Source organism: Etheostoma cragini, chromosome 5, assembly GCF_013103735.1.
Source record: "Etheostoma cragini isolate CJK2018 chromosome 5, CSU_Ecrag_1.0, whole genome shotgun sequence".
NCBI classification, from domain to species: domain Eukaryota; kingdom Metazoa; phylum Chordata; class Actinopteri; order Perciformes; family Percidae; genus Etheostoma; species Etheostoma cragini.
In genome coordinates this window covers 16,013,682-16,027,087 of record NC_048411.1, presented here as the reverse complement: position 1 = coordinate 16,027,087, position 13,406 = coordinate 16,013,682, and the positions used below count along the sequence as shown (strand labels likewise).

Below are 13,406 nucleotides of genomic sequence, written 5' to 3'. Positions count from 1 at the left end.
ATATATATATATATATATAAAATCGCAATTAATCACATTAATGTCATAGTTAACTTGCAATTAATCTCAATTAATTGCACATTTTTACATATTTTAAATGTCCCTTGATTTCTGTTTGTTCCATTATTTTTCTCATTTTTATGCTCTTATCAACATGGAAAAGTGGATTGAGTTGCTTTGTGCAAACGTTTTTTTATTGAAAACAACACTGGCATGGCCTACTGTAGTTTTTAACTTAACACGTAACATTCTCACTTGGAGCAGTCATTCACACTTGGAGAAAATTTGACGAGGGAGCGGAGAATTCGCATCAGCTGTGTGCTTGGCCATCAAGTGGTATTTCAGAGTGGACGTGCTGCGATGGTAGAACAGTTCACAACGACAATACGCACAGATCACTTTGGTCTTGTGTCTCGCTGAAATGGATGCCAATAAGATTCTGGATGGAAAATTTACGTTTTTAAAAGTACTTCTTCTACGTTTTTCTAACGTTACTAGTGGTTGCAACAGCATGTGAAAAAAACCGCAAAGTTTGCTAGGCCAAAAATAACGTGATAAAAAAATTGACGCCGTTAAAATGGGTTTGCATTAACGCCGTTAATAGACAAAAACATTAAACACTGAACTCCCAAAAATAGTTTGAGCCAGGTGATCTGGTGGCTCAAAACGTTCTGTCTCTAAAATCCGCAAATCAATTACATTCACAAGTTGACGTCTAAAATAATCAATAATTTGACCCTTTACATTCTCAAATCTGTATTTAAAGATTACTCTTGTTTGATTTGTTTGTGATAAAAATTTCACTTGAAGATAACATAAATGAAAGGTGTGTAGGCTTCTTACCTGGGGACTGTTGGGATTGGTTGACTGATGACCTAACTGGTGCCTCGTTAAATTCCAGAGCTTCATTTTGGATATTTCTCTGGCCAGTCTGACCTTTAAATTCCCTGGTGAAACACTGACAAACAAGATGTTGCCACATTATTTTAATACAAGTGATTTGATACAGGTTTTCTGCTCAATACCTGATTGTATGCATCTCTGTGGGTATAAAAGTTCAGTTTAAAGGAGTCCCCCACAACTTTGTCATTGCACTTTTCATTTTCAGACTTGTGATCCACAGTTTAAAACAAAAAGGACCAAAATCAATGCAGCAGAACCCGAGATGTCCTTTTTCCTCATTAAAACCTGGTGCCTACATTGCATAATAGTAGTGTGTTACATTTGTACTCTGAAGTTGGATTTTGTGAGGTCAAAGTCGAAAACACACCCCCTGACCTCAGAAGTCAGGCAACCACCGAGTACCCCGAGATAAAAATCAAACATGGATGCTCCGTGCATCAACAGTTGTAAAAGCTGTAGTTACGTACGGTTATTATCTCTTCTGTTTTATATGTGTCTCACTAAATCAGTCGTACACAAAGTCCTGTCCATCTTCTATTTGTGTGCATGTTGCTACGCTGTTTTTAGTGCTAACAAACTGCGTAATGTGTTGTTATGAAATGACATTGCTAACAATGGCTAACCTGGCTAGAGCTTATGAAAACAATGAATATCCGACTTAAAAATGGAACGCATTTAACTCCGGTGTGACGTTATTCCCTGCTTCGGCTTCCCAGTTCCGAGGTAAATGGAACGCACTACAGATTGTTGTGTTTAATGCTAATAGCAGCTAATGTAGCCAACAACAAAGATGAGCAGCGGGCTACAGAGGTCTCACTTCACTCTAATGTCACACCTCAAGATTTATTTTATTTTTTATACTTAAACATGCTGTCTTTAACAAAATGAAACTCACATCAACCGTTTGGTTGTCACTCGGGTGAACAACGATGGCCACCTCTCTCAGATAGCGAGGAGTTTTCCTGCGGCTGTACGAGTGGATCTCCTGCAGCAGGACTCTGGACACCACGTCTCTGGGGAAGCACAGGTTTCCTGTGCCGATGGCCGGGAAGGACAGCGACGCCATACGACTTTTCTCAGCCTTCTCCAGACAAAATCTGATGATGGATATTAACTCCTGAGACAAAAAGACAACACACAGAAGAAGTAAGTAAGGCTGTGGAAATAAACTTAAACATGGAGCCTTTTGAGTCCAATATGTACATTTACTTACGTACTGTACATAAGTGGACATTTGAGGTACTTTACTTAATATTGACATTTAATGCTATTTCATACTTCTACTCAGCTTTTGCGTGTTTAAGGAGAGACATCTCAAGGTCTTTATTACTATATTAAACAGTGCAATGTTTAATGTATATTTCCTATGTGCAATACTGTGAATTCAACCTTCAGTTTGTCTACTTACTATATCTTGCTTTATGTTATTGCTGCCTGCTATGACTTCATTGCCAGGTAAAAATAAAAATAAAAAATGAGGCTACTTGTCACAAAAGTGAAAGGAAATGGTTGTCACATTGAGAATCGCTCATTCTCCTCTCCCGTTGTATTAGTCCACAGTAATCTCAATTGTATGATTGTATGAAAATAACAATGTTATGCAAGACAGCCATAAAGGCCAAATGGTGAAAACCTTGCATTCACACTGCTCTGGCGCCTCCAAACCAGATAAATTTGAAAACACTTCTGACCTGTTTTGGTTTGGAATCTGCTGGGTTGTGATGCAGTCTCAACGGCCGCAAACAGAGCCCTTTGGAAACACTGACGCCAATGTTTCGCCACCTGATTGTGTCATGAAGTCTCATTCTCAGGGACTAAGCTACTAATATTACCATAGCAACTACATACAACTATATTTGCAGCTATGCATGCTGCCTCCTGTTTACCCCGGCACGTGCATCCCCAGTATACGAGAATATTAATGAGATATGCGGTTTGGGGGGTTAGTTTCAACAGAGATTAGTGCTTCTAATGGAGCTAAAAACACTTGTGTGAACAGAGTTTGCTTTTGGCTAAAAACTCTGCTTGAAAAACAAAACACAGCAATCTAAAGGTAACCTTACATACGTCCAGATCATTTCACTCACCCTCCTAAGAAAAAAAAGACTATTAGCCAGCAGTCATGTTAACCTGTGACATTTACCTGTGAATATCCAGGGGCTCATGGGAAATGGTGTTCAATAAAGGTTGCTAAAAACTGAAATATTTAATAAACAATTATACCAACCTTAACAAAACATAACCAGGGCCTGAAGTTAACTTTTTTGACAGGTGGATTTTTAAATCCACAGTGGCTTGTCGCCAATTGTCCACTATGTATTAAAACGCCTTCTTTTACTTTTCTTTGACTCATCTTTTTGTTAGTTGTTAATTTCAGCTGGCCTCTTTACCCCAGTAATGTGCCGCCACATTTGTAGCTAAAATCCAAAGAAATGGCGGACTTTGTTGAAATGTAAAAGAACAACAGTTGCAAAAAAATAAATCACTCGATTCTCATTGGCTACCTGCCAATGTGGACTGCAGTACGACCCAGCTGCCTAAAATAAAATTTCTGAAACTGAAAACCCTCACCTCCTGGCCAGCTCCGTTGTTCCAAAATGGGCAAACAGCATGATAGACTTTTTGACACTTGAGGTTGAAGCCGTCAGTGATGACAACATCGCCGTATGGCAGTGCTCTTGCCCCAGCTTCGGACAGAACAGCTGACTGGAGGCCGTGCCCGGCCGCCTGCAGGATTGCTTTGGAAACAGCTCCCTGGTTCAGCCTCATGTCCTCTGAGATGGTGTTGACAATGACTGCAGTCTGTGGACCAAAAACCACAGCATTGTAGACAAGTTTAGGACTACAACTGAAAGGATAAGAAAATTCATTTTAGACAACCAATTTTTCTTTTAAGTCCTTTCTCAGGTAGAAATACAATAACATTCCAAGATTACACCTTCAAAATGAACAGAGGAGTTTGTTGTTGAGGCACACATTCAGTAAAGGTCTGTGCAGCATTAAACCTTTTCACGGATTATGTCTACTAAGGCAGGCTCGGTACTTGGACACGCAGTCTAATCTTCTATCTGTATGGAAAACCCTGAAAATCAAGTCACACACAGCACCAGCTATCCTAAAGTACTGAGAGACAAGCAGAGATTCAACCAAGTTTGGAGTATGTGGTGCCTTCAGACTTGGCAAATAACAATTCCAGTCTGTCAGTAATTACTTTGATGTGTACAACAAATTCATAACCAATAGAAATAATGGTCAAAACGAAAATAGGATCCAAGTTTAACAAGTGCAATTGTTTTTGAAGTCAGAGTTTCATTCACAGGAACTTGTTAGAGAGAATTATTGCCATCTGGTGGATACTTGTATCTAAACCCCCACACTTGTCAGGAATAATGTATCATGAGTTAAAGGTCCCATTACGTGGGGCTCTTTGGATGCTTTTATATAGGCCTTAGTGGTCCCATAAATACCATATCTGAAGTCTCTTTCCCAAAATTCAGCCTTGGTGCAGAATTACAGCCACTAGAGCCAGTCCCACAAAGAGCTTTCCTTAGGATGTGCCATTTCTGATTCTGTAGCTTTTGAGGAAGGGGGGGGGCAAGGTGGAAGCTGGGGGTGTGGCCTTGGCCAACTGCCACTTTGTTTGTTTAAAAGCCATGATGTCTCTTTCTCTCATGGGTGGGACAAAATTCTAAGCAGAGAAAGGGGAGGTAACACAAAAGATTCCAGATCCGCCCACCTGACCTTTCATTTTGTCAAAGGCAGAGCAGAATACCCAGGGCTTTGTTTACACCTATCACCATTTCTGGCCACAGGGGGGACCAAAGGCATGCTGGAGAAATGCATATTAATGTTAAAAAACCTCATAAAGTGAAAGTTTCATGTCATTGGACCTTTAAGACACAGACATCACCACAAGTTGGTGCAGTAAACGGTTAGTCAAATTATGCTTTTAAAAGGCAACAAAGCCTCAGTACTTACAGTCTGGTCCTGAATGTTTCCTTTCCCCAGAACAATCTTCAGACCTTCAGCTGTGGTCTGCTCTAACCTGCCCGACCTACAGCCAATCACAGGACAGGACTGATGTCACCACAGTGAATAAAGTCACATCAAAAAGACAAAAATCTTTGAACATGTTAGTGCACTGTACAGGTAATGTTGCTCTCTTTTCCTAATTTTTACATTTTGGTGTTTTGCTCTTGTTGGATTTACATTGATCTTGAATTGTTTCTGACCGTATGACTGACCGGAGTCTTAAAAAACTGAGGTGCAAAAATTTAAATACTAAGAAGTCTAGAGAAAAGAAAGATAAAAAGAAGTAACAGAACCTTACCCTCCATTTCCTCCAGGCCAGGCGTGTCCTCCGGGAGCTCCCCTGTTACCTTGCCGGCCTCCCTGTGATCCAGGTCCTGTTCCCTCAGCCCCCTTTCCGCGCCCTCCTCCTTCACCAAACCGGCCGCCCCTGGGCAAGTGGCTCTTCCCTCGACTCACCTGATATCTACTGGGGGATGAACAATGTATATGTTTTAAGACACAAAACCCCACCTTCCAACAACTTCTTTCTGATTCAAACGCTGTTTCAAATGTAGCCTGGCTCTGTCCAAAAGTAACAAAAATCCACCAACTACCACCTCTCAAGCTCCCTGAGTAACATGTTAAATCTTTATTTTCTCAGTTTATCATGTCTAAAAGGCCACGTGTAAAACAGAAAATTTGTTACTTTACAGAAAAATTAGGTGTCCCACTATTTCTTTGCTGAGAGCATTACTTCCTGGAGTCTCAGCTGGTTCCCTTCCAACTGCTCAGAGACAAGAAATAGTCTGGAACAAAACTCCCTCTAAAACATCAAATTGACTAGCTGTTTCCCCCATTTCCAGTCTTTATGCTAACCTAACCAGCTGCTAGCTGTAGCTTCATATTTGCCATGCAGACATAAGATATTTCCCAAAATGTTAAACTACTCCTTTAAATATTCACCCATCTTCAAATCCATGTTCTAATCAACAGTAAAAGTTGCTTATGATAAAAAAAGTTTCTTCTATTTACCCTGCAGCCCCAGTGCCTCTTCCTCCTGCGTCATGTGGCACAGTCATAGTAGGTCCGAGGTCCATGAACTCTTTATTGACAGCTGTGGCCAAGACTCTAACGGTCTTATCATTGTTGTCCACCAGGTGAATCTCCGTCAACAATCTTGGACCTCCTGGATTGTCACAGTACTCCCGCACTGCCTGAGCTATGGTCTCAGCACAGAGTTCAACAGGAAAACCAAACACACCTGAGCTGATCGCTGGCAGTGCAATGGTGGTGCAGTTCACTCCCTCTGCTTGTGCCAGACTATTTTTAACAGCAAGCTTCAGACGTGACACTGACATCTGCCTGGTAAAGTCAGAAAAACGTGGGCCGACTGCATGTATGATGTACTTGCAAGGCAGGTTACATGCACGTGTAACGATGGCATCACCCGGACTTAGTTTTCCACTTTTGGCGACATGGTCGTTGCTGATTTTCTGCAGCTCGGGTCCCGCAGCCTTTAGCAAGGCTAAAGCCAGGCCGCCAATGTGCTGTAAGTCCTCATTAGCTGCGTTGACCACCGTGTCCACGGGGAAGCTACAGATGTCTGCCTTACTGACTGAAATCAGAACTCCACTTAGGGTCTTCACTTTGCAATAACAAGTGGCATTGTCTTCCTCAAAGTTCTCTTCCTCCTCTTCGTCTTGATTCTCTGGACGAAGCATCACCACACAGCTCAGCTCTGTCATTATTGTAGACAGGAACAAGCTTCCTTGAGTCTGGAAGTACTTCTTAGCTCCAGGTTTGTCCACAATGAAATTGTCAGTGGAGAGAGCACTGGTCAGTTTCTGAAAGCAGATTTTGGCTTTCTGGACGTGAAGACGAGCCCCGGCAAGAGTGATTCTTGGCCTCTCTGGATCAAAACGGACTTCTACATCATTATTCTTGGCAATACTGGACCAATCTTGTGATTTTTTCTTGACAATGAACTGAACTACAGCGCATGACTCGACACGAATGGTTTCTTGAACTTGTGAGTAGTTCACAATGAATTCCCTTAGACTGCTGCTGACCTCTTTCACTGGATTTTGGAAGCCGGCCACAGTTACTTTGTCTCTCCTCTCTGGGTGGATCTGAATGGTCACTGTTTTCTTCTTTAAGGAGTTGTAGGTGTCCAACAGCTGTTGGTTCAGGCTTAGCCAGTTTTGAAGTTTAAGAACTTCCTGGTCTTCCACATCCAGAGTCTGTACGCCCAAAACCGTCTTCATCTTATTCTCTGCAACAGCAAGGACACTCTCAGAACTCCCCAACAGGAAAACCCCTTTGCTCTCAATGCTGTATATGGCACTGATGCTTTGAGACGTGAACAGGTCCTGGGACATGTCCATGGGATCCACTGTCTTGAGAAAGTCTAGAAGATGTGTGGGGACATTCAGCTGCTTTTTACTCATGGCCACATTCCTCTCCAAGATCCACGACTTAGTCTGGTATACCTCTGCAGGGAGTCCTGTAATGGTTAACGTCTGGGTGCCTTCATCAAAGGAGAGGTTCATGTCAGGGGAAATGTCCTGGGCAGCTTTCTGCACCCCATTCTGCTGCAGGATGTAGAACTCTGCAGCGGACATAACCATTACCTCAGAGACACCTTCTGTCTGCCGTTTCATCTGACTCATGGCTTTAAGAACAATGTTCTCCACAGGAGCCCTGATTTGTTTTAGGTCGGTAGCTCGGCCAGCCACGGTCAAAATCCCCCTGGATGCATCCAGCACCAGGACAGCGTCTTCCCTGACAACCGAACGGACCTCCTTCTCTGCAGCTTTCCATGCACGTGCGTTTGCTGCACATTCAAAGGCTGTGTACTGAGACATTTGCTGACGAAAGGCCTCTTGGGCGGTGCTCATCCAGTTATCTACATATTTGGCCGTCAGACCTTGCTGCCTCAAAAAGCTCGGGAGAGGGCTGAGTTTCACCGCAGGGTTATCCAAGTCCACACTGCAGAAGTACGGACGCATCTGATCGTTGATGGTTTTTAACAGTTTCTTCATCAGGAGGAATTTCCAGACAACATGGTGAACGCTCTCTGTAAAGGGCTCGGGCATCTTCCATGTTGGTCGCTCGCTGCCGTACAGGGCGGTGCCCAGGGACTTATAGTACGGATACACCTTGATAGGGATGGACCGCATCACAATGTCTTGTTTTATGCAAATGCGTTCCACAACTGCATCAACACACAGAATAATAACAAAGCTCAGGTAAGTGCTTGTTCTATTTGTAGCTACAAGGCATTTAAATAACACTGAACTTCTTTACAGGTCATAAAACATACTACAGTATATGGCCAAGGGTATGTGGACAATATTCTTCTTACATTTACTTGCAAGAAATTATATTTATGGATTATAGTGTATATAGTAGTATAGTCTTCCAAGTTTGGGTTAGTCTCTTTCTTGTTTTAACATGAGAATATCCTCTGCACAAAGGCAGCTACATGAAGAAATTATTTTCCCAGTTTGGTGTGGAAGAACTTCTATACCAAGTCCTGACCTCATACACATGGTAACTGCCTCACTCTCCAAATCATTCACCAAACACACCCTCTCACGTTGGCGGTCTATTAACCCACGACATTTACCCATCTCTCCCTGTGCCTTTCAACGCTGCCGCTGCCCTGTATTGATGCCTGCTCTTTCAGCCCCACTACCACCGTAACATACACCTTTAGGCTCTTAGAGTGGGGGAAACATCCCTCACCAATATCTCATGAAAACATATCTCCTTGGGAGTAATGATATCAGAGCCTGAGTGCCAAACAACATGTTCTGCTGTTATAATAAATTCTCTGTTAAATTCTCTCGGGGCTGAAAGAGAATAAACACCTCCAGCAGGTTTAACATTTGGAGGAAAGGCAAAAACCAGATCTTTTGAGGCTGTTAGAGCAACACATTAAAGGAGAATTACAGTAGATTTCAACATGTAGCTCTGTTGTTTGTTAATTTGGAGAGCTGTCAGTACAGAAAAATACAAAAACTAACGGTGTTGACAACACCGTGTCATCCTCCTGCTAGAGTTAGCACCAAACAGTCTTAAACAGGGCAAGTTTTCAATGTGTTTTTAGCCTCTAAACATATTCAAAATGTCAAACGCCTACCCAAGTGAAGTGATTCCTTCCGCGTGAACACAGTGAATCTGACTGCAGTAGATGTGAAAGAAATGCATGAAAAGTTCTGCTAATTCAGCTGTGTTTAGATCCCGTGTTGATACTGCAAGAAGTGCTTCGAGACCGTCTACAAACTACAACGCCGAAAAGAGATACAAACATAAATAAAGTTCTGTATTACAACTAGCAGGGGACAAGTTATAATTAAGGTAGGTCTGGAGACAATACCTTATTTAATCATTTAAATCAATTCATATTTGTTTTCTGTGTTGTAGTTTGTAGACTCTCTAACTGACGTATCAACACTGGAACTAAACACAGCTGAAATAGAACAGCTTTCATGCATTTCTTTCACATCTACTACTTTGTTCATTTGTAAGGAATTATTGCATATGGGTAGGCCCTTTTAATGAAATTTTGAACATGTTTAGAGGCTAAAAACATGTTAAAACCTTGCCTGTAAGCCTGTTGGGTACTAACTCTAGCAGGAGGATAACACAGTGTAGGCAGCATCGATTGTTATCATTTTTCTCTCTACTGACAGCACTCAAAATTTACAAAGAACAGAGCTACATGTTGAAATCAACCGGAATTCTTCCGACTAAATCACAGGCTCAACTATCGCATATGGGTCTATTCTTCTAGTGTCAACATTATTCCGGCTGAATAGTGTATTTCTATTGTATGTTTGTACTTCTAGACATTTGTCTAGAACACTTTGATTTTAAGTTACAGTGTGTAAAATATGAGTAGTAAAGCTAAATGAAAAACCTTTGGGGTTGTTGAAAGTTGCAATGGCAGCCTGTTCAGACGGGATCATGACAATATTTTCTGGCAGAGCCCAGCTCTTTTCAAAATACAGCTCCAACATGTCTGGAAAGAAATAAAATATAAGGAATTTATGACCAGAGTAGCATAAATGTTGCAGACAGAAAACAGTTATTTAACAGTTTGTGTACCTTTAACCACAGTCGGAGGAAGACGCTCCACTCGGACGCTCTCTGCTGCCTCCAGTGGCCGAGCACTCAGTCCGTGTTTCTGCAGCTTCTGGTTGGACTCACTCACAGCGAGGAACTTCTCCACATCTGCAAAATACTCTAGATTACTCATTTAAGGATGAAACAGGCTCAGCAGTTGACAACTGTTCTTAGGAATTAAAAATACATAACTACAACATGACTGATTCTGGGTCTCTAAATTAAATATTCTGTACTACTGCTACTTTGTGGATTCAGTTTCTAATTTTTTGGTTTTCTTTCTCAGATTAAAGACATAAAGACATTAATTAAAGACCGATAGCGTAGAATCATAGTCTGCTGATGAAAATCATGTTATAACCTCCAGAACAGTTTCTAAATGTACCTTGGGGTGGGAATTTTAACAAGAATTGTATATGATAAGGTAAGATGAGATTTATTTTGTAAATGGCTGTTTGCAAGATTACTGAAATAACTCACATATTTCCATCAATTGTAGCTTCATAGTGTATTCTGTTCCTTAAATTAACAAGGGAGCTACATGTTATAGGGCTACCCTGCCTGTTATTCAGTTAACAGGTTGGCGGGGGGATATGATGAGATGCTGAAGCATATTTTTGTTAGTCTTGAGTTGATCTACGCTGGAGGAAGTGTCATTAAAGAAATGGACCAAGTTACACAGTCAAAGCTGTCTTTGTGCTCTTACTCTATCAACGCCCCGAAAGTACCTGTATGTCATCACAACGAGTTAATAGTTAACGCAAATATTCACTAGCGTTACAATAATACGGTTTATATAATAACATATAATCAATGCTCTTGGAGATTTGTCACCTAAAAGCTAACTTTTAGTTGGATAATGCAATAGCAGAGACAACAAAAACACATACACATTTTGTATATTTGCATTTCATTCTAACAGTTAATAGGACTTTTCTTTTCTTTTTGTTTGCATTCATCAGCGTTGCAAACATAAATACCGGTACAGTGCTAATTAAATGATCCTTATTGTTTACTGATTTCCCTGTTCATCTCCCAGCAGCAGAATTTCTTTTCTGTTTGGGTTTAGTTTTCTTTCTGTTTCCAATTCAGACAATTTACAGTTATTTCAAATGTATTTCTCTATTCTAAATATGTTTGGTGTTAATTCCACATGTTATTTGCCACTGGGTATATTAAGGATTTCACACAAATAAAATAAACTTGAAACATAACTCAGAAGGCTTCATGATAGTTTTTAATATTGCTCAGTTTTGTGTTGATGTTGTGAAAGATATGAATCTGTATATTTACTGCAGTCTCGTAGTTATGACCGGCTAGCAGGCCAGAACAAAGCAGGGAGATGCATGTCAAAGTCAGTGTTAACCAACACGTAAAAGGCAAAAATAATGACAATGAGGTGTGGAAGTTAAGATCAGTGGTGCATGAATGGAACACACACACACAAACACACGCGCACTCTGGGGCTGTCACACCAACCTTCAGGTTTGTTAAAGGTGACAACGGCTCTCTTAGTCTCCAAGATGATCTCCAGACTATAGCAGCTCTCGTCCAAACCCGAGATGATCTCCACCAGCATGTACAGCATGTCTGGGGACATGCTGTCTGACACGTTGTCCAACACCACAGCGACGCTCTGAACCGACTCTGAAAGGACATAAAAGGACACAGAAACCTGCTTCACCTTTGCTAACGCACCATTTCCATCTCAAGAATTTCTTTGTGTGTTTAGAAATGTGGAAACTGAAAAATATGACAAAACAATTCATATTAATATATTATCAAATGTATATTTTTTACTGGAAAGAACAGTATAATTTGAGAGTTTAAAAGTAGTTGCTGATTTCCTTTCTAATATCAGTAAATTATTATGAATGCCTTGCATATCTTGCATTCTCAGCTGACCTGCTGAACGACTCTTTTACCTTCTTGGCTCTTTGTAGAAACTCCATTTCCAGGTTCAGCTTCTGACTTTGGAGTCTTTGAATCTGTCAAGGAATCTAAAAAACAAGACAATCAAGGTCAGATGAATTATCTGCACACATGAACTCAATCAGACGCAGCATAGAGTCCAAAGCTAAACAATAAATAAACTGTGTGCTTAAAAAGATCTACTTCCAAATTAAAGACGGAGCAAACAATTATATATTTCATTGTTTTAGACTATATGGACTTTAAGGACCATAAAAACCAGAGAAACAGCAGACAGCTGGCAGTGTTACCTGAGGCGCCGTCACTGTTTGTTGGACTCTGAGAAGTGAAAACAAAAACAACACTTTAAATCTCACAGAATGGAAATATGTCTAAAAATCTGTATTGCATGCCAACTGGTAACTTACTCAAGTTCAGGCATTTCAAATTTTTTGTTTGGCCGTGTAACTGGAAACAAAACTTCACCTACTTCCAATGTGCATATAGATAAACAATATTATTATGGAGAAAAGTATATTAACTTTGAAAAATGCTTTTATAAATCATCTTATTTAAAAAGTTTCTTGCTGTTAAATAGAAGCTTTTTAACACCCTTGGGATTTACAACAAGTACATCTGTACAACAAAACAAATGATTAAAAATTAAATAAATGCGTAAATCCAACTTCAGGTTTTCAGGGTGTTTATCCGTGACTGTCTGACATCTATTAAAATGCCAGAATTTCTGAAAAATAAGAGACCGACCTGACACAGGACAGTTTTACAGCTGCTTGGTGTGTAAATGTTTAACTTTAACACTCTATAAAATTCTGGTGCAGTTAGTTTCAGTATTTTAGGACGTCAACTCTGTTTTAAGATTATACTTTATTTAACCAGTTTTATCCTGTCCGATGTGTGTCACACCTGATAGTGTGGTACACCTGCATAAGCTCCAGTTGATGTTTCCCAGTTTTTCCCTCCTTTTCATTGCCCACCTCTCCTGCTTTGCCTGTGCTTGCCCAAGTAACCTTGTCTACGTACCTTGTCTCGTTTGTCTGTTTGTTACCAAAACTGCCAAAACTCAAAGTCTCTTTGAGTGTTTACAAAAGCGCTATATGGGCAAATATGTCCAGCTGGAAAAATATACTGTAAGAAACAGTATTTGTACATTAAATACATAGAGCCAAAGGTTTCATTATTTCACTTGGTGTTAACTGCATAATGCTCCAATTAAAGATGCTCTAAGCGATGACGCACATGTTTTAGGCTACAACATTTGTACAACATCTCCACACTATCTGCAAGCTACCTGTCCCCAGAAAACACTGTAAAAAAACGCAGTCTCTGTAGACAGCCCAGGGTCTACAAACGCCAACCTGCACCACAAAGCATACACAAACATTGTTCCAGCCAATAACTGAAAAGACGGATTTAGGGGTGTGGATGGGGGG

At 40.7% G+C, this 13,406-nt stretch overlaps 1 protein-coding gene across 4 annotated transcripts in view; it reads right to left on the bottom strand.

Moving 5' to 3' along the window:
- The window catches only part of LOC117944692 (protein mono-ADP-ribosyltransferase PARP14-like), a 23,693-nt gene that overhangs the window by 7,360 nt on the left and 2,927 nt on the right, over positions 1-13,406 (bottom strand). For 2 of the 4 annotated variants that reach the window (XM_034871738.1, XM_034871740.1), the window contains exons 3-13: positions 12,267-12,294; positions 11,970-12,044; positions 11,524-11,691; positions 10,027-10,152; positions 9,839-9,940; positions 5,947-8,128; positions 5,234-5,401; positions 4,882-4,957; positions 3,475-3,705; positions 1,799-2,020; positions 844-958 (exon numbers count right to left, since the gene is read on the bottom strand). In XM_034871738.1, coding sequence (XP_034727629.1) covers positions 844-958; positions 1,799-2,020; positions 3,475-3,705; positions 4,882-4,957; positions 5,234-5,401; positions 5,947-8,128; positions 9,839-9,940; positions 10,027-10,152; positions 11,524-11,691; positions 11,970-12,044; positions 12,267-12,294 — 3,493 coding nt within the window. Of the gene's footprint in view, positions 1-843; positions 959-1,798; positions 2,021-3,474; positions 3,706-4,881; positions 4,958-5,233; positions 5,402-5,946; positions 8,129-9,838; positions 9,941-10,026; positions 10,158-11,523; positions 11,692-11,969; positions 12,045-12,266; positions 12,295-13,406 lie in introns of all 4 variants that reach the window. The other 2 variants (XM_034871741.1, XM_034871739.1) reach the window with 2 other exon arrangements.